Genomic DNA, 26,058 nt, shown 5'->3' with positions numbered 1-26,058 from the left:
GATAGAATTACAATTCTTAATTATCGTTATCGATCGAAATTTTCCTTCGTTCGAGCCGCATTTCATGTAAAATCACGAATTCCGTTAACTGCATCCAAGTGTTATACTAATTAATTATTATTTAAGATTGTGCTTGATTATCGATCGAAATTTATCGTTCGTTCGATTTTATTCCAACAGTTTGCGATTAAATATCTCTCCAGATTGAATTAATCATCCATTTACGGGGGGTCACCGTTAGAGATAGCAGTATCGAAATTGCAATTGAATGAAATTATGAATAAGTAATAACACGTGTTATATTCGTGTTCAGTCACTAGTGATATAATTTTGCACGAGATAATATATATTTTGTTCTTTGTTCCTTCATTTATAATTTCCCTTTATGTAGAATATATCTTCCGTCGAGAGAACACTGTGCAAAAAGATTAACTTGATATTCCGAATTTTTTTTTATTCCTTATTTCACGATCCGATAATTATATATAAATACGGGAAATTCTTTAATCGAATATTTCGTTCGAAAATATAATCAAAATATATACATCGTCCGGAAAAAAAATCGCGAAAATTTCTCTTAAAAATTTACGTTGGAATATTAATAATAAAACCGCGTGCGTCGCGTTCGACTTCATGTATCTCTTTTTCACAGACGTTACCCGCTACGTACAACGATGATCGAACGTGACTCGTTTAAACGTGACTCGCTCGTTGCCGCTACGAGATATTACAACACGTATTCGGTGATCTTTCTCCTCGTTGCGACGTTGTCTAGAAGAATAAAGACGAGTGTGGCGCGGAAGTCGCGCCGCTTCATCCTTCGAGAAGTTCGTTTAAAAATGGATGGCGTTGCCATCGAACCATCGCTATCTCGTTTGCTCCTTTTCGTGGAACGATACATCGTCCAATGAGATCCACACACGCGAAAATTCTGATACGCGTTCGAAAATTAATCGCAAAGGGGGAACAATGCGTGTATATAAAAATACGAGTTTTAAAATTTAAATTGTATTCATTGATGAAAATTGAACTCATTTAGAGTAGAGTAAATTGATATTCTTATGGATTGAAACTGGCAACTTTACAAATAATACAGAACAGCGTAAAGGGAATGTAACATGTGCTCGAACACGCCAGTGTATATTTTCACTCGATATTTATCTAATTCAAATTGCTTTTTCGCGTAAAATAACTGCTATAAATCGATCGGTTGTTTGGATCATATTAAAAAAAAAAAAAAGGAGAATTTGAGAATTTGAAACATTGAAGCAAATTAAATGGAATTAAATAAATATTCGAAAAAAACAAATTCATCGATCGAAGACTTTATAAACAATCCTTGTCTAATTTTAAATCCTTGTCTATGATCTTATGTATATAAATAATTTGTTATATGTAATAACAAATGATGCAATGTTAACGTGATTCTATTATAATCTTCTTAATTCACTCTTCTTAAAATAATTCCAATAATTTAAATTTATCACAACGAAAAAATAAACGCATCAAATCGAGAATCCTATATTGGATCGATCCCAAAGTTTATTCCCCAACCTTTCACACCAATAATCTTCTTCATCCGTCTCTTTTCGAAAAGTATGCGAGAGGGAGGACACGTCACCTTGCGCCCATCGAACAAAATCTCCATTACAAATAAATCCCTGAAACGCATTTGAGAAAAGAAAGAGAAGAAGCGTACGGTCTTGATCGCGTGATTACCTTGAGCGGCCGCTCGACGGCGGATGCTCTTATTCGCGCCGGAAACACGAGCGCTCTGAGACCTGGTCGCCGGTCTGCGCCTCCTGGTCGGCGTACTTCCGTCGGGAGTACCGCTCCCACTGTCCTTCTCCCTGTCCACTTTGTCCCTCTCTCTGGCGCCCGAGGGAGGCATCGCCTCCAACATTTGCTCCATGCTGGAGAATCCAGGGGCGCAGATCGAGGCCGACCTCGTCTTCCGGCGTAGAGAGTTATCCGACATCTTTCCAGCGATCCTTCCACGATTTCCTCTCGAAAACCTTTCCGACCAATTCCTTCCAACGAGCTTCTCCCTGTTTCTCTCCCTTTATCCTCCGTGTAACGATGTACAGTCTCTACAGTTCTTTTAAAAAAAAAAAAAAAACACAACGAACTCGCCTCCTCGCCTTGGGAATTTTTTTATCGATCCACTTTCAATTCATAGTTTCTCTTCTTCTTTTTTTCCCTTTGATCGAGGTGAGCACTTGGCGTAGCGGCACTTTTTGGTTCACTTTTTCCTCCCTTTTGGAACGACGAGATTTGGAGAGACGACGATTGGTCGAAGAAAGAAAGAAATTAGCAGGAGGGACGATTTCCTTGGCGAGGATTTTTGATTGTTCTTAGTAAGTAAGAATAGGGGGAGAGGTGGAGGAGGGGGGTGTTTCCGCCTCGATTCTTGCCCCCCCTCCCGAGATTGAGGCAGGGTTCGATTAAAAGTTTCGACACGATGAGAACGCGTTGAACGATTCGTGGAAAAGTCGCTTCGTCTTTGGGGAAACTCGGTACGGGCGAAAGTTCGAACTCTGTGAAGAAGCAACATGTGGCGTGTTCCGCGCCGTGGTTGTTCGTTAATCGTGAATCGTGGCGACGCTCTCGTTTGCTTTAAGACTCGAACGAGATCTCGATTCAAAGGATCGTGCGACGTATAAAGTTTTTTTCTTTTTAAAGTTTGATTCTCTCGAGAGATTCTTTTTTTTTTGCAATTCTTTTTTTTTTAATTCTTCTGCGAAAATTGAAATTTAACGTCCCAAGTATCGGAGATTTTGTATATTTCCGATAAACTTTTTTTTAATTCTGCAAAAAAATACGAGATATGGAAATATTTGTATCTCTTCTTCTATCTCTCTCGATGCGATTTTTGGAAAGAGAATTGACGAAGGAATCGAGGCGAGAGAAAATTATAATATTCTTGGGGGGATATTCGAGTTAAATTTGCACGATCACGATTTGAAGATGTACGCATTTGTCATTAGAAATTGATCGAGAAACGATAATTTAAATTTTGTTCTTTAACCTTGTCGAGAGAAATTAATATAAAATGATGATTCAAAATATTAATATCGAGTTATAAAATTGTTTTCTTGTCGAAAAGAATAATCGTTTTTCAATCTCCGTGATAATCTCGAAATTTTCGAAATAATGAATCATAAAATTTTTCGCGAGCAATTATCGCGCACCGATCGTCAAAAAAATGCGAAATATGTAAATTTTTCCATAAATTCGAATTTCGAATCGTTTCGAAATGACGCGGTATCAACGATTATCCAATTACCAAATTTGGAAGTTAAACTTTTGCCATTAAGAATTTCTTTCTTCTCGACAATTAAATTATTTATGAATCCACAATACGGGATTTCGTTTTCCTGTTTACGATAAGAGATTCACTGCGACTTGATCATTTCTTATTAATAAAAGCCAGGAAAAGTCGATTTCGACGAAGAAAGATTTTCCTAAGCGTCTTCTCGAGATATCGCACATTCTGATAAATGCTGACAAAATCGTGGAAAAAAATTTCACCGAGACTCAAACTCAACAGGTATTTCAAAGAGAAATTCGTATCGATTTCAAATCTATGTCTTTCATATATATGCGTGAATCTCAACCCCTCAAGAAAGTCACTTTTTGCAATCATTTATAGGAAAATTATGTACAATGAAAATTTTCAACGTTTATTTATTTGCGCATTATTTATCAAACAAACGCGAAACGATATTTGCGAATGTTGAAAAGATATCAAACTTATATAAAATATTTTACGCACATTTGCCATGACTTTTAATATTTTTAATATTCACCGATACATCTTGTATACAAATTACACAATATTTTCTCCCTGTTAAAATTTTATGCATATCAAAAAAAAAAAAAATTGGCAAACACTGGATCCTGCTCCTATATTCGAAATATCGATTCGAATTTTCGTGCGGTGCAAAATTCGCGGGGAGCGAAAAACGCATCGAATGGAAAATAAATAAGAAATCGAGAGTAGCGAAAATTGGTTCTCTCGAAGAAAAAGAAAAAGACGTGATCGAATTTCGAAAAATTTAACAGATCGAATGATAATGACAAGAGAGTATGTACACATTGTAAATTGTACTCCTCTCCGCTTAACCGGAATTAAATCTTTATTACAATGTTACAGCCTATCCGTGGACGTTTTCAACGGCGTTCTACAAAAAGCCTTTATCAGGGAAAACTATGTATCGATCCTCTTCCTCCTTTTTTTTCCTTCCTCCTATTCTTCCACTCGCGGCGGGGGAAACAACACGTTTATCGAGCTTCAACCGCAACCGTTAAGTGGAGGAGATCAAGCTTTGCGCGTGCACACTTTTTTTGTTTTTAACCGAGCTTCGATAATCAATTTCGCGAATTATCGCGAACCACGCTTCTGTCTTCTGTCTTGTTTAGTATTGAAATCGAAGGATTCGTTAGGGAGAGCTTGCTCGATTTTTTTTTCCAAAATAGGAACGAATAAAATCGAAGAAGAGTCGTATCTGTTTTGATCGAATCTTATCGTTTAATCGAGCGATACGATCCTTGCGATTGAAATTGGACAAAAGATTGTCCTATTTCACGATTCGATGGAAAATTCTTTTAAACGTTCGAATCAATATCAATTTCGTTCAACGATAGATCTCCTGAATTCTTCGATTTCCTTATATAGAACTATTTCAAATTCACGGTATTGTGTAATTTAATTGGGAAAACGTTCAATCAAACGCGATAACGAAATCCGTATCCATCCATCGAGAAAGTTTATAATTCGATAAATTGGAGAAATTTACGACTGTTACATTCGATCCTCGTCCGTTTCTGCAAACACCCTCGTTATACGAGGATGTTTATGGGGTTTTATCGTGGCGGAAATTAGATCGATCTCCCACCTTCCTGGCTCCCCTCGATGGAAGGAAACAGTCATCTCGTTGCTTCTCGATATTTATCAAGGAATAAACCTTCTTATATATATCAATCTCGTTATCACCGTGACACGAGATTCTATTTTCCAAATCGTCACGATGCTTGTTGCATGTGACACGCGCGTAGTAAGCGGCAAAGCACTTTTCGCGTCGTCAAGTTTCGCACGCTCGAAATTCTAATAGCTTGGATGCATCGTGAAAATTTCATTATTTTTTTCTATTACTTTTCACCGAAAAATTTACTCTTCTCGAATTTACTTTTTCCCTCCGAATGCGGGTCGATTTTCGAATCAAGGTTTCCAAGAGATCTGCCCAACGATTTCTCCTTGTCTCTGGCAACATCGTATTTACATTTTGTTAAATTGTCAAAGCATCGACGTGCGCTCTCATATTTTTCTCATCGAGTAACCATGAAAAAAAACCATCGTAAAAATTCGCATCGTTTCGCTACCGGACAAGAATCCTCGACGAAAGAAGAGCAGCCATAAGATAAAGAGGGAACGAAACTCTCGTCGATCTCTCACTCTCTTTCTTCAAAAACAAAGAGAAAAGAAATAAGAAGGAGTAAAAGAAATGTTTTTTTAATTTCGAAAAATCGAGATCCCTTTCGATTCGTCCGAGCACAAGTTCCCTACAAAACGTACGATATTATGTTCGAGGCACAGGCTCGCGTTTTCCACTTGCTACGTGATCGCTGCCAACGATTCACCCGTCATCTTTCAAATTCTTTCCCGTCACATGTCTCGATCGCGTAAAGGTGAAGCGCGATACAAAAAGGAGGGGAATTGGACGGCGACGGCACGCGGACGACGCACGTTCGACGACGTTACGCGGTACACTGATCCTCCTCCTCTCGTCGGGCACCGACGTCGGGACGCCAGCGTCGTGGAAGCTCGGCACGCCTCGTGGCGACGCTCGGCGAACCTCGTGTCCACGGCTTTGGCCATCCTCCAAAAAATCCTGTCCTCACCCCCTCTTCCTTTTCTTTTTTTCCCCCCTTCCCCATCCAGGATGGACACGGATTTTTCCTTTTTCTCTTTCTTCTTTCCTCGTTCGATTCGACTCGAAAAGATTCGAAATGTATCGTAAACATAGGATGTAGGATGTATGATGATGCTTTTTTTGTGGAATTGGAAAAATGATGAAATTGTTGAGCTGAGGTATTCTTGAGACACTTTTGATTAATTCATTGGAGAATCTTTTTTTTTTTTTGTTCTTTTTTATTGACTTCGAAAAAATATGAATCTGTGTAATTTCTCGTTTAATTGAAAGAAGTGTCTTTCATCTTCTGATCTTATTTCAATTTGTACGTGTGTATTATTAAATTTATTGTTCAAATGATATCAATTAATCAAATTTTTTTATTTTAAATTCAAATATATTAAGTAATCGTACGATTGTTAATATTTAATGTTATGGAAATGGAACGTAAAACCATAGGTAAAAGAATATTTTATATACACGAAAAAAAACATCGATCAACTGGAAAATTTCTGAAATAATTTAATAAGCAACATTATTGAATCTTCAAAACTGGCAAAGTTAAGCGTTAAAAACCAACAAAAATCCTCATTATTTTTCCAAGAGAAAAGAGAAAGAAACTTGACGAGGCCACTGTACACTGTATTTATTCCATTTCTGCTCCTCGACGTAGCTCGTTTTTCATAACAGACCGAAACAGACGAAATTTGATATCGTACAAACTTGCGAGAAAAAAAGTCGTGCTCGAGGAACGACCGTTTTGGAACGACCGTTAGTAGACCGATATCTTTGCTTCCCCCACTCTGCCCTGTTTTATTGCACGAGTAAACTAGTGTCTCGAGAAAAACAAAGATAGAATTAGGGAGTATCGTCGAAGGAGGGAGAGAGAACGGTTTTGTTGAGAACGGTTCTCTGGAGGACGGTTTGTTTACGAGATTGGCGTTTCGGACGATGGGAAGACGGGATTGTTTGATTTTCGGAAAAGGATGATTCGAAGCAAACGTTGGCTGTTTATGGTTTAACAGCTGGAAGTTGGATGGGAAGGGCTTATTGGGGTAATTCGAGAGGGAGACAGAGATTCGAAGAGGAGTTTGAGTCTGAGTGCGAGTATAGGAAGATTGGTTTACGAAGGTTTTAATTGAGTTTATAGTCGCAGGAAGTTTGGCAGTTTGAGGATACTTGCCATATTCTAGGGAGAAATATATGAGTGTGTACAGTAAGAAAAGTGATGATCGAGGGGAGGAACTATATTGATCGGTGTTTCTCAATGAAGTGTATCGATTACAGATACGTTTGAAATTTAATAATAAGGTTTTACAGAGAATGCACTGTATTCGATTGAATGAAAATTTATTACTTGAAATGATAACTAGAAAAAGATATGAATACATATCTATATATAGGAGAAAAAAATGATGGGAATATTGTTAAAATTAGAAGTACACTTTAAAATTAATAACAAGATTTCTGCAATACGCTACGTTTACGGTAAAACGAAAATTTATATTTTTGAGACGATAAAGCATTTTGACATTTCGGTTATAATTTATCGTTTATTTTTAAATTCGTAAAAATAACCGAGAAAATTAAATCATTAAAGATAAATGTGGGACGCGAGAAGATATTATTCTTGGCAGTGTACATCGTTTCTTTGGGAAAGTAACAAGCGATTCGTTGGGTTAGTAGTGGCTTTCGGCTTTTCAGAAACCGGAACAAGTTTTGACAAAATTCGAAGGAAAACGGGGATTTCGTGAGAAAACTATTGTTGAGAATTGCCTCTCTAACGTTTCTACACGATTTCCCAGAAGATGAAACGAATTATTCTTTCCTCACGATTAATCACGATCCTACCAACAACTCAATCTTTCCCAGAAAGTATGAAGTTTAATATACCTGTTGCAAGAACAAATCTTCAAAGAATCTTATTACAAAGTTATTACAGAGAATTCTATCTTCTATAATGCAGAAGAATATGTATTATTATTATTTTCTTTTTGATTAAATAACAATCAAAAGATTGCATCAAATTGAATATCGATGTTAACGTTGATTAAAAAAAGTGTCTCTATATTTCACATCTATGCGTCCAAGTATATAATTAGCTGATATCTGCAGGAATATTATCATTCAGAAAGTAGATAGAAAGAAACGGAGAAACGGTTTACATCAAAGGGGAATACATTTTATCGAATAGTCTCTTCGATAGTAGTCGGAAAGAAAAATAATGAAAACGATATTTCACATTTTCTTCTTCTTCTTCTTTCCTCCTTCCGAGAAGAAGCGGTCATAAATCCGCGTGTTCCTCCTCAACTTACCATCACTCGTCCTTTGAACATAAAACGTACAACGTGCGCATTTCCACGAAACATCAACATTCTATTTAACGTTTAATAAATCATTCAAATTCTGAAATAAATATTATCGAACATTTCCACGAAAATACGTAATCCTTTCCCTTAATCGTACAAATATTGTAGTGTAGCAAGAAATTGCCAAATTTTTTTTCCCCTCTGCAACAACTTCGTTATCGTACGTTATCAACAAGCAGAACGATTTATTATTATTAGATCGAAATATATTATATCGTGTTTTCAATCTCTTATTATGATAATTTTTAATTTAAAAGGGGATGTTTGATTAATTTAAAAAAAAGGGGGAGGAAACTTTATCGTAATAATGATTCCAATATATACGATAGCTCAAAGGAGGTTTTTTTTTACAAAGGGAGAAATCGTGCTACGCTTCGTGAAGCGAGCAAAAGCGAACCGTTTACACCTGTTTATACTGTTCCAATTTCTCTTGCTCGAGAAAAGAAAAAAAAAACGGAGGGAAAAGAAAATTTTTTAAAGACGCGTTACACAAACAATACACAAGCTTTATCTTTTCCGCGCAAATCTTTCGAAAAATATCGTACATCTCACGAAAGGGAAATTAAACGAATGTTAAGTTAACATCGAGCACGCGAACGTCTAACTGGGTTAATACTCGACTTACAATATGTTAAACAGATAACAACTGTAGAGATAGAAAGACAGTTTATATAACGGAATATATTTCGTCAGTATTTTATCCATCAATTTTCATCGGAAAAAGAAAGATTTTTAAAAATTACTTATTCGATTGTGAACATGTTTTTTTCATTGAAAAAATTTCTTTCCGATTTTTGAATTATATCATTCTTCTCTTTATTAGTCAATTAAATTAAAAGTACAGTGAAATCTTTGTAATTCTTGAAGAACATATACAAATATGGAATATAGCGTTTCTTAAAAATTAATGAAAAAAAATTAATCTTGATCTCGAATCGAGGCTTGATTTCACTAAAAAGTTGCGAAAATGGCGGAAAGCATGGATCATATAATGACGAACGCTTTGACACGGATACGATGAATATTGGATTTGACTATACACAAAAAAACCAAGATTTTCTCTTGCGCACAATTCAACAACGCGAATATATCATGAAATTAACCTTTGTCTTCGTTTCACCTCGCTTCCTTCTCGCAATACTTTCGCAGTACCCGAGGTATTTACGGGGGTATAACGCGCCTCGTATTATTTTCGACTTGAGGTGATTTGAAGGCTATTTCAGTAGCGAAACGTCAACTCGTTTGCCCGCTTATCGTTTGATCCCAACTGCTTTTGTTTCTCTTCTCCCTCTTCTGTTCTCGCCCAAGAAAATATCCCCCTTTTGATACACGAAACAGCGTTGACGAGGCTAACCCGAGTTGGTGCTAAGTCCACTCTTCATCGCGCTTGTCATTGACCCTCGACTAATTCGAGGCTGCGAAAATAAATGCGCGGCGAATACGCCGCCGCGCGGGACAAAGAGACAGTCAAATGTGCTCGAGAAGCAACGAACGGCCGGCCATTTTGGAAAATAGGGCGCGCGAAATTTGGACGACGACGCCCAGAGATGGAACAATTCCGTGGAAATTGGCCGAGGCAGGGAAAACATTGATTCACACGCCAAGAGATCGTGCGAGCTCTTTTCGGAATCGGCCGTTTCTTCGTCAGAAAGCTTTGTCAGCTTTGCTCGTTTCTACGAACAAAGGATTAGTAAGTTGAAATTTTGAGAATAGAACGCGGTTTCACTTAACTAAAAAAAAATTGTGGAAAGGGAACGATTCGTTGTAAGTCGAATTTTGAAATTCATTGAAATTTTAGGAATAGATAGAGTGATTAGGCTCTGTGAGTTTAGCTGAAAAATGTGGAATGAGCAAAAAGAGGATTCGTTGTAATAAAGTTTTTAGGATAAATAATTAAGTGGTTAAATTTCATGTAGAAATCTCGATTAAAAAAATAGGGAAAATAGAAACTTTATTTTTTGATCTCGTTTCAGTCTTGTTTCGTTCTAAATACGTTTTTCCTACATTTTTCTTATATAAATTTTCTAATAAACGTTAACGAAACATTAAAATGTATATTAATTTTCATTGCTAATTTTTTTAAGAAAATTTTTACTCTCCTACGTGATAAATTGCACGTTGAATATTCCATATTCGTACATTAATAATAAATTAAAATTAAACATTACTTTATACGAGCAACAGACTATGGATATTTATCAGAAATTATAAATTTACGACCATACTTATAAATATGTAAAAAATAAGAACTCGATGTTTAAAGGATATCGAAATCGATAAATTTAATTTTAATCGAACCGTTTCATCTCGCGTAATTCGCTTCTCCCAGGAAGAAGGGGGAATTAAAATTAAAACAATGGAATTTTCAGATCGTCGGGGAGAATATTTCATAGAATCGCGGCCATAGCAATTTTAGATCCGAAGAGAAATGCGTCGCGAAGGACGGACGGATATCGATGTGGAAATTTAATATACACATTGATCGAGGACTTAACACGGTTATGGAGAATGGAAGGTATGCGGCCGTTGTTCAAGATCCAACAATAATCTCTCGCGGGTTACGAGGGAAACCTCTCCCCCCCTCCTGCCTTCGATGCGACGACAACGACGTCTACGACGCGACGACGACTCAATACACACGGCCACGACCGATCGTGGCAGACCGCGAAATCAGACGACGCTAATTGCGAATACCAAATGTCCAAATTATTTGCGATTCGACGAATATTAATTCACTCTTGTCTCGATTTGCGCGAGCGAATATCGAAATATATATTAAATTGTAATAAAAAACGACGATCTGACGATTCTTTCGTAATGAAATTATCATAGGTGTCTTTTCGAATTAGCAATGTATGTTTTAAAAATAGTTGTAACATGTACTATTTCGAACCGTTCGAGCAAAATTATTGGCTCAAATTTATCATTTCATTTTTCACGAGAATGAATAGTTTTCAAAATTAAAAATAATTCAAGAATAATTCGCCACATTCGTTTGGATAATTAAATGATTAATAATTTGTTTTTTAAAATGCTACTCGTGAAACATAAAAAATCTTCATTTCTATGAAAAATAATGATGATTTTTTTCAAATTTTCTAAGTGATGATATATTCTGATATTTGTTACAGTTTATTGTATATTTAAAAAAGGGAAAAATTGGTAAAAGGAATGAGTATTTATAATATTGACAAAACATTCTAATCTAATCGAATAATTAAACGACCCAATACCTAATCAATAACTATTTTTGATCGTTACATTGATCGACGATAATAATTTCAATTTTGTAATTTTTCAATTTTTAATATTTGATTCGATTAAAATATTTCATAATTTTACAATAGAGAATGAACAAGAGCGTTTCAAAGATGGTACATACATTACATGATGGGACGACATGACCAAATCAAATTCTGTATGTGCAATATTGATACTATTATCATGAGCCTTTGACAGTAAGTGATATGTCGATATAGATATCGATTGTATAAACAGTCTTAAGTGCATATACAATGGCGTGTGATCAGAGGTAAAGTTAATGTATGGACAAGTATGATAAACTAACCAAACATTAATTTATATAAAGATATCAAACGATAAATTTATCGATAAATTTAAAATTTTTTAAATTTAATTCATTTTAATTTTGGAAAATTTAAAATTTCGAAAGAAAAATATGATTAAGATTATAATACGATCAGTTCTACGTCTAAAAAAAGGAGATTCCAAATAAATATCACAAACGATAATAATCACTTTGTTAAGTTTTATATACTTCAAATTATACTTTAAAATATATCTTCGTGAAATTTTTCTCAATATAAGCATATAAATATAAATATATGTTTCTATTGCCAATTAACATTCGATTCAATTTTTCTGATTCTTACACTACAATTCTTTTTTTTCTACGATCTATTTCACGATAAATGATGATTTCATCGATTAAAATAAAAGTGGAAACAAACACAAGTCTGAAAAATTTTATTCAGCCGAAAAATCCGCATAATTCACAAATTTTTCTTCGTTATGTAGATAATCGTATTTTTTATCCTATCCAATCGCAAATTGATCAGTTACAAGAAGCTTATAAATACGAGAACCGATTAAAACGATATCGAGAATGTTCCAATATGGATAAAATACAGCTAAGTCATATGAGAAAAAAGCAAATTTTTTCCTCTGTGAGAGATACTACCATATAAATATGAAAATTGTAAGTCTGGCGATATGTTCGAATCAAGATTGAAATTATGTATTTGTCATTTTTCCCCTATCATTTTCGAACATAGTCAATGTTGCGTTCGTGGCAATGTACTTATAGCATATAAGTAATCAGCCATCGTGCCAACAAACTCAACATCAAATAAATCCGTCATGTAAGGATATTGATTGGACGTTGAGGTTATGTAAAATGGACTACCATGCAAGTCACGAAGTTTGTCTTGGAAGAAATGAAACAATCCCTCCTGAACGGCAAAACTCTTTGGTGTATCGATTGGTCGAACTGGTAAATGATTACACACAGCTCTACGGAATCTGCACAATATGTAACTTGTAAAATTGTCGAGTGAAGAATTTTGGATCCTCATAAAAAAAATAAAAATTCATTGAAATCAAGTTCTTTTCATTATTCATACGTTTAAGATAATTATCACTAATAATTTCGAAATTTCGTTTGTATAAGACACGTTTCAAATATTCTCACGATATTTTTTCTGGTTTGAACATCCATTTCCGTTATTCCGGAATATATGTAAATAGAGTGTGAGAAGTAGCACGTTCTGGTGGTAATATTTTCGAGATATTCATTTTTATTATTTTAATTAATTAAGTTGGTCGAAAACATAACACATATCGATTATTGTATTTGTTATTGATTCGATATTATTGTTCTGAGAGTTACGATCGATTATGAAATTAATAACGTGAGTCTCTGATGATTGTACTATGTTAATTATTATATATATTAAAATTTTTCTTTAGCATATAAAAGTATTTTTATCGTATTTTTTATATCGTTTGCGAAAAATGATCGATTATTTCGATTCGCGTTTTTATTCGTGAAATACAAATAATTCTAATTTTATCGTAATATTTTTACTGTTTGCAATTTGTTTTCTTTTCTTTTATACATATATTTTACGTGCCGAGTAAGGCAAAAATTGTTCATTATTCATACGATAATAATGTAATTATTTTCATTTTGTAAAACGGGCGTTTATTTTATTTAAACTTCGAAATGTACGAAAATTAATCGAGAATAATTTAAAAAAGAGAATCATTACTTTTTCAGAAAAAGAATATGATAAAAAGTTTTATACGAATTTTTTTTTATTAAAAAAAATTAGCTAAAATAATTCTAATATATTAAAAAATCATATAATATTAAAAATATGTATTTTTGTAGAAAATTCTTTTTAGAAGAGAATTATTTGAACGTAGACGAGAAGAAATTAAATAAAAAACATCTAGAAATTTATTAATAAATTATTAATAAAAACATTTTATCTAGAAATTTATTAATAAAATATGAATAAAATATAAATTTTTGCTAATAGATTGTCAATTGTTTTTACGTTTTATGGATGTCATATTTAAACTGAGGAAACATAATTAACTATATTTCTTACAGATCATAATAATAGATATGAAATTTTAAGACTAAAAAAAGGATATACAATACATATACGATTATAATTAAATAATTTAATTTAATTTAATTAAAGTTTTTTTAGAATTATTTTTGTAAATTAATTTTTATACATTTTTTATACATTCACAATAATCGCGGGAAAAATATTTGTATGATCATCTTACTTGAATGGTGTTCTGTTTCTAATTACTTCTACTGCAACTAATTACTTCTACACTTCATATTTTAACTATGATTATGAACACAAATGATGAATTAATATATATTATTATAATTTAAACAAAAATTTTATAAAATATTAAATTATATTCACTAAAAATTAACGAATTCTCGATATCAAAGAAACGACGCCGTCGACTAAAACCGCGCACGCCATGATTACTGACTGTTATGTTTCCCATACTGACAAGGAATCTAGGAAAATGCGTTTGTTATGTTGGTAATGATATGTTTACGGCTTACATTGAATAAAATAGTGATTTGTTTGCGGCGTTTTTGTGCAAGTTAAGAAAAGAAATAAATGGGCGTGTAGGAAAGAAATTTGTAATTTCTATATTATTTTAAAATGGAAACAAGTACCGAACAAGCCCCTGCGACTACGGAAGCTGCTCCTAATAATGAACAGGAGCACAATGAAGAGGGCATGGAAGAAACTGAAGATTACAGTTTCGATGGTGAAGATTATAGGCATTTCGTACCACGGGGTCGAGGAGGCTTTAGGTGCGTTATAGTTTCTCTTAACACCGCGTACGTCCCTCAAATTAGTTGTTGTGAAAAATATAAAACAAAAAGTAAGGTTAGGTTGTCCCCCTCGCGATACTTCTGCCTGACCTCTTATGTATGTTTGACAAAAACGATCAAACTTCATATTGCCACGAACTCCTTACATCTTAAATACTATGGAAACGCGACTATTGTTTCTACTTACGCTCCTGTACGATGAAATGATTTGCCCATAATTATTTAATGTTTCATACTTTAGTTCATAAACTTTCTGTGATAACAAATTTTTCATTTGTGAACGTAAATTGTTCTTTTTGTATTCAATGTATTCAACATAACATGAAAAAAGGTAATACTACCTTTAAAAATACTAATAATACTTTTACAACAATAATGTAAATGACTTTTATGTCATAAATAATTGATTTGTATGTAAAATTGTTATGTACATGTATAAGTTGTTTTGTATCTTAAGTATAAAATTAATATAAAAAAGAAGATGCTGAAGATGTCTACACTTGGGTAAATGATTCAGACGTATGGTACGTAAAGTACGTAGTCACGACATATAACAATAATTTAAGGGGTCGTGGCAGAGGTGGGTTTGATTTTCCCATGAGAGGTGGACCTCCAAGATTTAGAGGAAGAGGATTTGGACCTAGAGGACCAATGTTTCGGGGAGCGAATAACGGATTTCCATTTGAGGGACCTCCTAGGCCAAATTGTCCACCGGGTCCAGCAGGACCACGCTTTCGGGGACCTCCGCCATTTGATCCTAGCTGGGGACCAATGGGGCCACCAAATCTGATGGGACCACCAAATCTCATGGGACCTCCAGGAATGGTAATTATCATTTAATTTTATGTTAATTTGTGTGATTTTTTCAGTAAAGTAATTACATATAATTTAACTTTATATGTAATTAGCCACCACCACACATGATGAATGGCCCAATTGGGACAGGTCCGGGACCATACGGACCACCTCCTGGAATGGGACCACCAAATATGAATAACGTAAATTTTGATTTACAGAAACATAAAGAGACATATAAATATCTTGTTATAACACTTGGAACTCTGTTATAGATTCCAGGTCAGCAGCAATCCCCGCAACAACAGGCGCAACAGCAAGCAAACATTCCAGGATTAGATCTCAATGGAGAGGTATGGGTAGAAACAAAAACTCCAGATGGCAAATCATATTATTATAATATCCGCACGAGAGAAACTACATGGACAAAACCAGAGGGACCAAATGTCAAAGTCATGGTACAAGACCAGGTATGTTAAATTTTATTCTAAATTTTCTATTATTATATAGAGCAGTAGAGTTTTACTGATAAATATTTATTATTTTTATAGTTAGAACAATTGGTACATGGAGCATCTAAACAAACAACACCATCCGGAACTCCTACTTCTTCAGCTACTACTCCCAATCAAATTAATGAAAATAGAGTATCGCAGAATAACGAACAATCTTCAACAAATAATGCAGATGCTATTAGTCAACTCAGTACAGCTCCTCCTGGTACAGGTCCACCTCCCACACTTGGTGAAACACCAGATATGAATACGCAACCAACTGATACAACACAAGCAAACGGTGCAATATATCAATTTTAATTTTATACATAAAAATTAAAATATATAATAATATAATAAATACCAACATTATACTTTTCATAGGAACAGCACCTACAACTGTAACTAATACTCCAAATATGAATACTCCAGCAGTAAATACAAATATGATGCAACCTCCTCCTAACATGATACCTATGCAACATAGAATGCCAAATCAATTTGGTGGTCCAATTGCAACACAATTTGGAGCAGCACCTTTTGGTATGCCACCACCAGGATTTCAACCTTTTGGAGGCTATGGCCCACCTCAAGCAAATTGGGGTAATATAAAGTTTTTGTATATATGTTAAAAATAATCATGTGCTAATAATATATTTTTGATATATATGATTCCTTAGGTATGCCACAAATGCCACATGGAGTAATGGCACCACAAGCTCCAGCAGAAGATCCTGCTATATTAGCTCAATTAGATCAAGAATTAGTAGCATCTGCTATGGTATGGACAGAACATCGTGCACCAGATGGAAGATTATATTATTATAATAGTAAAGCTGGAGAATCTGTTTGGGAAAAACCACAAGCTTTAAAAGATCTTGAAAGTACGTTTTTAAAATATAAATTTAGACATAAGACAATATGTTCAATAATGAAAATAATTATTGAATAATTATTTAATTATCAATATCATTAATTTATTAATAATAAATTTATTACTAGATGCAAAATTAGCGTTACGACAGAAAGCAGAAGAAGCAGCTGCCAATACTACAAATACTACTGTTAGTACTTCCACTGTTACTAATAACAATGCAACCACTGAGCCTACAAAACAAGAAAAACCTCAAGAAAGTAATCACGAAACCAAAGATAGTGTAAAGGAAGCAGATGCTAATAAACCGAAAAAAGAAGAAACTACACCTAAGGAAGCTGCCAAACCTCAAGATAAATCTAGACCAATCTCTAGTACACCAGTACCTGGAACTCCTTGGTATACTTTTAATAATTAATTCGATATTCTGTATGATATAATCTTACAACATTTAAATTTCGTTTATTGGTATAGGTGCGTTGTTTGGACAGGCGATGGACGTGTATTCTTTTATAATCCTTCATCGCGTATTTCTGTTTGGGAAAGACCAGATGATCTCATTGGTCGTCAAGATGTCGATAAAATGGTATCTACCCCACCAGATGCAGTAGTAACTACTAAACCAACGCGTCAATCAGATACAAGTGAAAGCAGTGACGATGATCAACCAACACCGGCAAAAAAAGTGAAACAAGAAGATACAAAAGGTATATTATATTCATAATATATAATATATTGTATTAAAAAATTTTACGAACGAATAAAATTATTATATATCTCGTATTTAGCTGTAACACCAAAAGAAGAAGAAGAAAAAGAAAATAAAAAGACTATTGATATCGGGAAAGAAGCTGCAATAGAGGCTGAAGTACGAGCTGCTAGAGAAAGAGCAATTGTTCCTTTGGAAACAAGAATTAAATCATTTAGGGATATGCTTGCAGAAAAAGATGTAAATAATTATAAATTAATAAAAATAATATCAATTATAATAAAATAATATTTATATAATTTAAATAATCTCTATTAAAAGGTATCCGCGTTTAGTACATGGGAAAAGGAACTTCATAAAATTGTGTTTGATCCTCGGTACTTACTTTTGACATCAAAGGAGAGGAAACAAGTTTTCGAGAAGTACGTCAAGGAGAGAGCAGAAGAAGAAAGGCGGGAAAAGAGGAACAAAATGAAAGAAAGGAAAGAACAATTTCAAAAATTATTAGAAGAAGCAGGACTTCATGGAAAGTATGTAATACTTAAAAAAAAAAAGATCTTTTTATTTATATATATTCTAAATTAATATTTTTTATTATTTAGATCTTCATTTAGTGATTTTGCTCAAAAACATGGGCGTGATGAACGGTTTAAGAATGTAGAAAAGATGCGTGAACGAGAGAGCCTATTCAACGAATATCTGCTGGAAGTGCGAAAGAAGGAAAAAGAGGAAAAAACAGCAAAACGAGAGCAGGTATTTTCATTTTATTAACATTATTGATCTCATTGCAATGAAAATATTACTTTTCAGGATTCATACTACAATATTAAAATCATAATTAAAATATTATAAATACTTTAAATAATCATTACTCAATATCACCTTACTCAATATCATAAGTAAAAAAAAAATCCTAAATGTTATTTCACATTTACGCAATTAAAGAAATATATAAAATTTTTAAAGTATGAGAATTGAGGTATTTGTTATTTTTTCTAAAATTCTTTTAAGATTATATAAAATGATAATATATTATAAAAAAAAATTTGTTTTCATGGAGATCTTATTGTACCTCAATTCTCCAAGTATATCAGAGTATCATGAAAAGTTTTTTTAAAATATATCCATCAAACCTTTTCCTTTTCCATGCTACCTTATTTTCATATATGCATCTTTCATTTTTTTCTGAAAAGTCATATAATATCAAGGAAGAAAATATCAAATAAAAATATAGCATATAATATATTCGCGATAAGTTATAATAAAACCTGAATAAGTTTTTATTCACCACCAAAGTAAAATTTGTATTATCTTATTATTCAAAAAAGATATAATATGCGATGATACATAAATGAGTAATAACTAGAAGAGAAATATTCTAATCTTAAATTAAACAGGATATAATATTTAATACATTTATATTTTCAGCAATAATTAATTATTCTTTCAGGTTCTATAGGTATGTTACTATTTTGTTCCACTTGTAAGATTATCTAATATGAATTCCTAAATTAACGGCTGAAGAACACATACCAGGAGAAGTTTCTCTAATAATTCTCTACTCCAGTAGATTTTCTCGATAGACAAAAGTTTTGTAGCTGTAAGATGGGAGATGTAGAGAATAAAATCTTAGTATGTGACGGTTCCTTATATACTTATGTGTTCTGAACTCTCCACTTCAGTCAGGAGGCAGGCAGGACAGGTTCCGTATGTGGAGTGGCTTGGTTCTGAAGCTGGTTGGTGGCATGGATGATGTCATCTACCATCCCCACCTACACTGCGTGGCACAGTTGGCACACCCTCGCGCGCCGCATTCTTTACTCCAAAGCAGAGTCATGAGAATGAACGAACTCGGTATTTGTATATTACTCGTAATCCTCGTTACTTCAAAAGATTAACTTTTCCCCAAAAATCAAAACCAATTTCAAAAAAATTAAATTTATTATCAACAAAAGTGGGGTATCAATCCCTAATGGTAGCATCAATTCCAACAACATATTTGCAGATCTTGTTCTGTTTTCTGGAGATAAAGAACCGTTATTTTCCTTGAGAAAAAAAAGCTACCAATTCATTTTATAATCAATGTATCAACATAAGAACAAATTAATTCTTTCTTTGCATTATACTTATATCAAATATAATTTTATCGATTTCGTAAGTTTTTATAAAAATATTTTTGATAATTAAGAGAAGGGAAAAGTTTAAACGAAATATATATATATATATATATGTATATATATTTTTTAATTATTGTTCTTATGTCAATACATAGCATAAAGTTTAATACATAATAAAAAATTGCTTTTTATATAAGAAATTGATAATTTACATTTCAATTAATATCAAAATTTCTAATATTTATTTCTTCATAAATCATTTATTATGAAAATTATAAATGACTTGCCATGAAATATGGCACAGGTATTTTTGTTTAAAAATTAATATATTTGAAGCAACATGAGATGAGTACATTGAAATGATAGAATGAGTGTGCTTTTATGAAATTTGGTTTGTATTCTTCAGAGAACCTTGACTGCTTTTGTCGTTAAAATAATAGAAGTGGACTTTGAAACTATTGTATTTAGATAAAAGTTAGACAATTGTGGCACAAATTTTTTATATTGCCTTAAAATTTAAATAGGATCAGGATCCGAGTAATAACTATAATAGAAAATTTAAGACCGAAATGTGCCAGCAACTCTGAATTTTATTCAACTTTCATTGTGAAATAGACGCGTAATAAGTTTACGTAAACAAATTCTTAAACAATAGGTCGTTCACAAATTACGTAATGGGAAATTTGGAAATACATTAAATATTATTATCATCGTTTATTTTGATATAAAAAGTAAAGGAACCAGAAGCATAAAATGAATTAACTTGTAAATCATAAAATCTTTTATGCTAATAAAATTTAAACTAAAAAGACTGAAATAAAAAATTTTAAGATAGTATTTGTATTAGTAGAAAATTTTAAAGATTAAGTTAATTTAAATATTTTTGTGTTTTTAGAAAAATTTTACATTAGATATGTTTACATTATATATTATCATTATAAAAATTTTCAATTAAAAAAAAAAAATATAAAAATAGAAATTTATATATTTGGGAAGATATCATAGAACAAATAAGAAAAGTAAAACCTCGTTTCGTAATTTGAACGGCTGAAAATTTAATATTTTCAAAATCTCGCGATGATGTACTAACGATATTTTTCTTTTCAGCAAGGGCAGCAGATAAAAAATTTATTCATTTTATACACGTCTCATCATTAAATAATAGCATATCTTGTTTCCTTTTTATTTTCTATTTTATATTTTATATTTTATGTAATATTTAATTGACCTTTTATATTTTATATTATGCAAAGTATTTAATGATGATTCGGCTAGCAAATAATTATTTTTACAGCTATAATGATTATAATTTTTTTCAGCAAAACTGACCAGCTTATTTCATTAAAAATTCCAACAAGTAGAGCCCTTAACGTTGTGATACCTCCTGATACGAACGAATGACATGAATGACTATTTCTTCTACCCCTAACGAAATGTAGTTTGAAAACCAATAAAAAGGTTTGCAAGTTGTACATTGTTTGATCCACATTACAAGTCATAAATTTTTATATAAACGTACATTTATATATTATACATATACATATACATATATATATTATAATATAAAGTGATTGTAATGTGGCTGAACATGTAATCATTGGTTGGAAATTATTAAGCGTGCATGATAAAACTGAAACAAGCATAAAAAAAAGATTAAAGAAATAAATAAGAGATTCAATTTTAAGAAAATTGTATAAATAGAGTGTAAGCAAGAGATAATTATTTTTCAGCGATGAAAACTCTTATGGTAAATGCGTTTCAGGTGAAAAAGGAATTCATAGCGATGCTACGTGAACACAAAGACATCGACAGGCATTCGCATTGGAGCGATTGTAAGAAAAAATTGGAATCTGATTGGAGATACAGAGTCGTAGAATCGGCAAGCACGAGAGAAGATTGGTTTAGGGATTACATTCGTATGCTAAAGGAGGAGAGGAAAAAGGAGAAGGAGAAAGACAAAGACCACCGGCACAGAGAAAAAGATCATCATAAATCGGAGAAGAAGGATAGAGACCGTAAGGATGTTGATAAGTATAAGGAAAAATCATCAAAGGATCGGGTTGACAAGGACAGTTCAAAGGATAAAAAACGCAGGAGCGAAGTACCTTCGGAGGAAAATGGTAAAGAAAAGAAGGATGCAGTATCGGAGAAAGAAAGTGGAGAAATTGAAGATAACGATGAGAAACCATCGAAAAAAGAAAATGACGTGAGTGTTTCAAACTATTTAAATTGATTAAAAGATATTTCATGGCGATTTTAAGCGATGGTTCTTTATCTAGAAGGAGAATGCGGAAGACCAATCTGATTCTGAAGAAGATCGTGAGAAACAGAAACGAGAGCGTGAAAGAAGGGCGGAAGCGAGCCTTCGTGAAAGAGAAAGAGAAGTTCAAAGAACTCTTGCTACACATCTTCGCGACAGAGACAAGGAAAGGCAACATCATCGTCATACAGAAGCTGTACAACATTTCAGTGCTCTTCTTGCTGATTTAGTATGCATTTTGCCACAATTTATAATGAATAATTCCAATTTTAAATCCTCGTAATAAAATGTGTACATTTTTTTAGGTGAGAAATGGTGATTTAGCTTGGAGAGAAGCTAAACGACAATTAAGGAAGGATCATAGATGGGAATTAGCTGAAAGTTTAGATCGTGAGGAAAAAGAAAGATTATTTAATGAACATATAGAACAGCTTAGTCGCAAAAAACGTGATAAATTCCGAGAACTTCTTGATGAAGTAGGAGCTTCTACTGAATTAACTGCATCGTGGCGAGATATAAAAAAATTACTGAAAGACGACCCTAGATATCTTAAATTTTCATCCAGTGATCGAGTACGTAATTTAATTAAAAATGTAAATGATCGATATTATATATGTATATTATATTTATATATTGTTTTTGCAGAAATGTGAAAAAGAATTTAAAGAGTATATTAAAGATAAACTTGTCGCAGCTAAAGCCGATTTTAGAGAACTTCTACAAGTATGTTAAAAATAAATAAATAAATTATAATTTCTATTTTAATATAATATTTTTCGATGAGTTTTATATATATATATATATCTAGTAAATATCTAGTAAATTTGTTTAAATATCAATTTTAGGAAACAAAACTTATTACTGATAAGACATACAAAAAAGTACAAGAAAATAGCGGACATTTAGCAGAAATTGAAGAAATTTTGAGGAAGGATAGAAGATTTCTTGTATTGGAAGCAGCTGCTGCTGAACGAACACGTTTATTAATGGGATATTTAGAAGAATTGGCACGTAGGGGTCCACCTCCGCCACCTACTGCTTCCGAACCTTCAAGAAGACCAACCACAAAGTAATTATCGTCTCCAATGAAGCAAGAAAGATGTCTATACCTGTTTGAATTTGCGGAATCTATTTTTGTTCTAGCTAACGAGGCCCGCATCAAAGCATGGTATATATATGGTGTCCAAATAACAAATCAGTGATTGAATTTATAGCTGTAGTTGAATTGAAGTACTTTACACACGAGATGATTATCGCCTGTAATTATAGGATTCAATAAAACTAACGCCAATTCCACACAGCTAAAAAATGTGTGTCATACTGTAAAGATGCCATAGTGTAAGCATATCATTATTTGTTGGATTACATTAAAATAGATACTAGTTAACGAAAGAATTATTAGTAATATCATAAAGTGCGAATTTTATACATATTTTATCCAGGTTTGTTACATAAGCACCCCATTATGAATCTTTTGTATGAAAATTACATGAGAATTACAACGAGTGTTTGTTCCACACTCTCAACTAGTTTAAAAGCATGCGCAGTGAATTTCTATAAACTGATGTTAAAATATAATAGTCCAAAAAATTTTAATCCTTGTATCTAAAACAAACAAAAAATGTATAACGTACGACAATCATGCACCATAATTTTTTGACGGAGTATAGTTCGAAAATAATTTTCAATTTTCGAATTATTTTTCTCATACAGCTTTATTGGATCATGAAACGTAAGTATCCTATAAAACATTGTCATAAAAAATTTTGATTCTAAAGAATTCGTAAAAAATTATTACACATACAAAAAATTCTATTGTTTATAGTAACAATTATTTACTATTTATTCATGTGGCATTTTTACGGTACGAAATTCATAAAACGTATATTAGGAAAATATATTTTCTTCAATAAATCATTCATAAAAATTTGTGAAAAACAAATTTAACACATCTCCCAACAACTTATTATTTTCGTTTTATTTCTAATGTTTTATAATATTTCATTACAGACTTGCGTAAACAATTAAGTGTAAAGTAGTACAAATAATTGAAGATAAATCATAAAAATTATCAAATTAATTTGTAAATTTTATTTTATATTGAAGAATATTGAAATCGTTTATTTTTATCCGAAAAATATTAATTAATTTTAGTACGATTATGTAATATTATAATGTTACAATATATTCAATGTATATAAAATAAATACAATAAAATTTATGCGCATTGTAACATTATAAAAAAAAAAAAAAAAGGAATAGAAAGAAAGAAAGAAAAAAAAAGAAAACAATTTTGCTTTCTCAATCATATACGACTTATCATTGCATGATTTTGTTTTAAATATTGGAGAACAATAATTATTTATTACATATCATTTAATTGATTGAATATAATAACGACCTATAAATCTCTAATAAATAGTTATATATTTACGTATTCTTTCATTCTTACAAGCTATGTCAGTCATTGAAATATACGCGGTGATTTCAACGCCAGGAACGGAGATTTCAACGCTTGCATCTATTAAGAAAGGTATGCTATTATATAGTATAATTTTTTTTTTCTAATATTTAAATATACAAATTCAAATATAAAATTTAATTCGAAAGAAATATTCAATTATAATTTTTTTCAATAAATTTTATAAACAGACATTTTTTTTCTTGATCAAAATAATTTATATATATTTTAAGTTAAAATCTCATCATTTTTACATGTGTATTCTTCCGTAAATTCGTATCATTATCACGAAACAAAATACCGTACGTGATTGTATATGGTACATCTTTGTCGTTACCGTTACAATCGGGACCATGTTGCACTTCCTGCTAACTCCGCAGGAATACAAATTGGCAACTTGACGCTGTGGCTAGTTTGTAATCGAATCTTCTGTCGTAATTTTACATGAATAGTAGCTGAAAATCCAAATAGCAATAAATTTCTATGAAAGTTTAATTTACGTGTATTGTTTAAACAGAATCTTACTGCATGTAAAACCATCCTGACTTTTGTATCCTTTCAATCCTTTTAATCAATTTTTCTTATTTTTAACTACAAAATATACCGGAAATTTTTTATTAAAAAATATCCATTATCCTGTAATTTATATTTATATGGAAAAACTTTTGAAAAAATTTGAACATTTAAATAATTAAATTTTATAATTCAAATCATTCTAATGTTAAAAGCGATAATATAATAAATTTTGTTTTACAATAATTTTATTTTATTTAATAAGTTTATACATCCATCTTCTGCTTTAAAAACCTTCATAAAAGTACAGTAAAAGGAAAAGACCTTTTTCTTCTTGTGTTAATGCATTCACAAGAGGTCAATAACAGGAACTTAAAAAGTAATACAAAAAAAGCAAATCGTACGTGACGTAAAACACGAGAACACATACTAATCCCCCTACATCGGTGAGGTAATAATTTAAAAGCTACCATAAAGTATCATCGTCAATCTAGTTGCGTCATAATAAATACTTTCCTTGGCTGAGACCTTGTTCGTCTTTTTTCTTTCGGGACTATCTGGTTTCTGGCCGGATGTGAATCGGTTCAGGAATTGAGGATATATCGATTCATAAAGGTCGGTAAGGTTTAACGAACGTGCAGCGACAGGATAAAAAAATAAAAAAAATAAAAAAATATTTTCGAAGGTCCTGCCGAAGGACATTCCTATATTATAACATTCTTAAACTGCATTCTTTCGAGTTCAAAAAAAAGAAAACCATAACGTGGTTCTAAAATAAAAATGGTAAACACTTTTTATATATAGCTTAAATGCATTTTATGAATAATGCAAGTGCATCAAAATGTGAAATATATGCAATGTTTCCAGCATATAAAACTGAAAAAGAGTTAAGATTTTTTTTTTTAATTTTTAAACGGTGAGTCGAACCGGTAATAAGAATAAAAACTTTAACTAAGAATAAAAATATTTAAAAAAATAGCAATTATACGGTAATTATAAAAAAATTGATTGTAAATATTTTATATGTACATACATATATCTTCTTTCTTTTTTATCTCCTTAAAATATTTGTATTCATGAGAGAAGAAAGTTATGATTATTATCAGAAATCTAGAAAATATTTTTTATAATTTAAAATAATCTTTATGAAAATT

General features: G+C 32.1%; 2 protein-coding genes and 1 long non-coding RNA gene across 10 annotated transcripts in view; 2 read left to right on the top strand and 1 right to left on the bottom strand.

Annotated features, from left to right (window-relative positions):
* LOC107999405 (GTP-binding protein REM 1) overlaps window positions 1-5,871 on the bottom strand; it is a 61,597-nt gene extending 55,726 nt beyond the window's left edge. Inside the window, exons 1-2 of one of the 3 annotated variants that reach the window (XM_062077324.1) lie at window positions 3,776-5,871; window positions 1,720-2,808 (exon numbers count right to left, since the gene is read on the bottom strand). In XM_062077324.1, coding sequence (XP_061933308.1) covers window positions 1,720-1,978 — 259 coding nt within the window. In that variant the 5' untranslated portion in view covers window positions 1,979-2,808; window positions 3,776-5,871. The remainder of the gene's footprint in view (window positions 1-1,719; window positions 2,809-3,775) is intronic. The other 2 variants (XM_028667406.2, XM_017059214.3) reach the window with 2 other exon arrangements.
* A 3,049-nt stretch (window positions 5,872-8,920) lies between these two features.
* Window positions 8,921-12,904, top strand: LOC133666435 (uncharacterized). Its single transcript, XR_009830599.1, has 2 exons — window positions 8,921-9,971; window positions 10,651-12,904. It is a non-coding gene; the product is annotated as an uncharacterized LOC133666435 (long non-coding RNA).
* A 1,460-nt stretch (window positions 12,905-14,364) lies between these two features.
* On the top strand, window positions 14,365-24,886 carry LOC107999390 (transcription elongation regulator 1). Of its 6 annotated transcripts, XR_009830597.1 has the most exons (20): window positions 14,389-14,660; window positions 15,248-15,506; window positions 15,590-15,679; window positions 15,752-15,946; window positions 16,028-16,271; window positions 16,355-16,573; window positions 16,651-16,854; window positions 16,973-17,243; window positions 17,319-17,551; window positions 17,633-17,793; window positions 17,875-18,083; window positions 18,156-18,306; window positions 21,433-21,876; window positions 21,950-22,159; window positions 22,236-22,502; window positions 22,576-22,653; window positions 22,776-22,999; window positions 23,074-23,268; window positions 23,373-23,662; window positions 24,386-24,886. XR_009830597.1 is itself a non-coding variant. In XM_062077314.1 (18 exons), the coding sequence occupies exons 1-18, from the start codon at window positions 14,506-14,508 to the stop codon at window positions 23,075-23,077; spliced, it is 3,606 nt and encodes a 1,201-aa protein (XP_061933298.1). In that variant the 5' UTR covers window positions 14,365-14,505; the 3' UTR covers window positions 23,078-23,857. The 6 variants fall into 6 exon arrangements, 4 of the variants coding, with proteins under 4 accessions (XP_061933298.1, XP_061933299.1, XP_061933297.1 ...); XR_009830596.1 differs by having other exon boundaries at window positions 23,373-24,886; XM_062077314.1 differs by lacking the exon at window positions 24,386-24,886 and having other exon boundaries at window positions 14,365-14,660; window positions 15,260-15,506; window positions 23,074-23,857.
* The last annotated feature ends 1,172 nt before the right edge of the window (window positions 24,887-26,058 follow it).

This window comes from Apis cerana, linkage group LG7 (assembly GCF_029169275.1).
Source record: "Apis cerana isolate GH-2021 linkage group LG7, AcerK_1.0, whole genome shotgun sequence".
NCBI lineage: Eukaryota > Metazoa > Arthropoda > Insecta > Hymenoptera > Apidae > Apis > Apis cerana.
The sequence above is the reverse complement of the archived record's forward strand: the minus strand, read 5'-3'. Positions and strand labels throughout refer to the sequence as shown.

Bases quoted from the DNA above. Each gene is read 5' to 3' on its own strand.
- LOC107999390 (XM_062077313.1), top strand. From the start codon at position 14,506: ATGGAAACAAGTACCGAACAAGCCCCTGCGACTACGGAAGCTGCTCCT. The intron at 16,574-16,650 runs GTAATATAAAGT...ATGATTCCTTAG, and splicing joins CCCACCTCAAGCAAATTGGG to GTATGCCACAAATGCCACAT. The intron at 18,307-21,432 runs GTATTTTCATTT...AATGCGTTTCAG, and splicing joins AAACAGCAAAACGAGAGCAG to GTGAAAAAGGAATTCATAGC.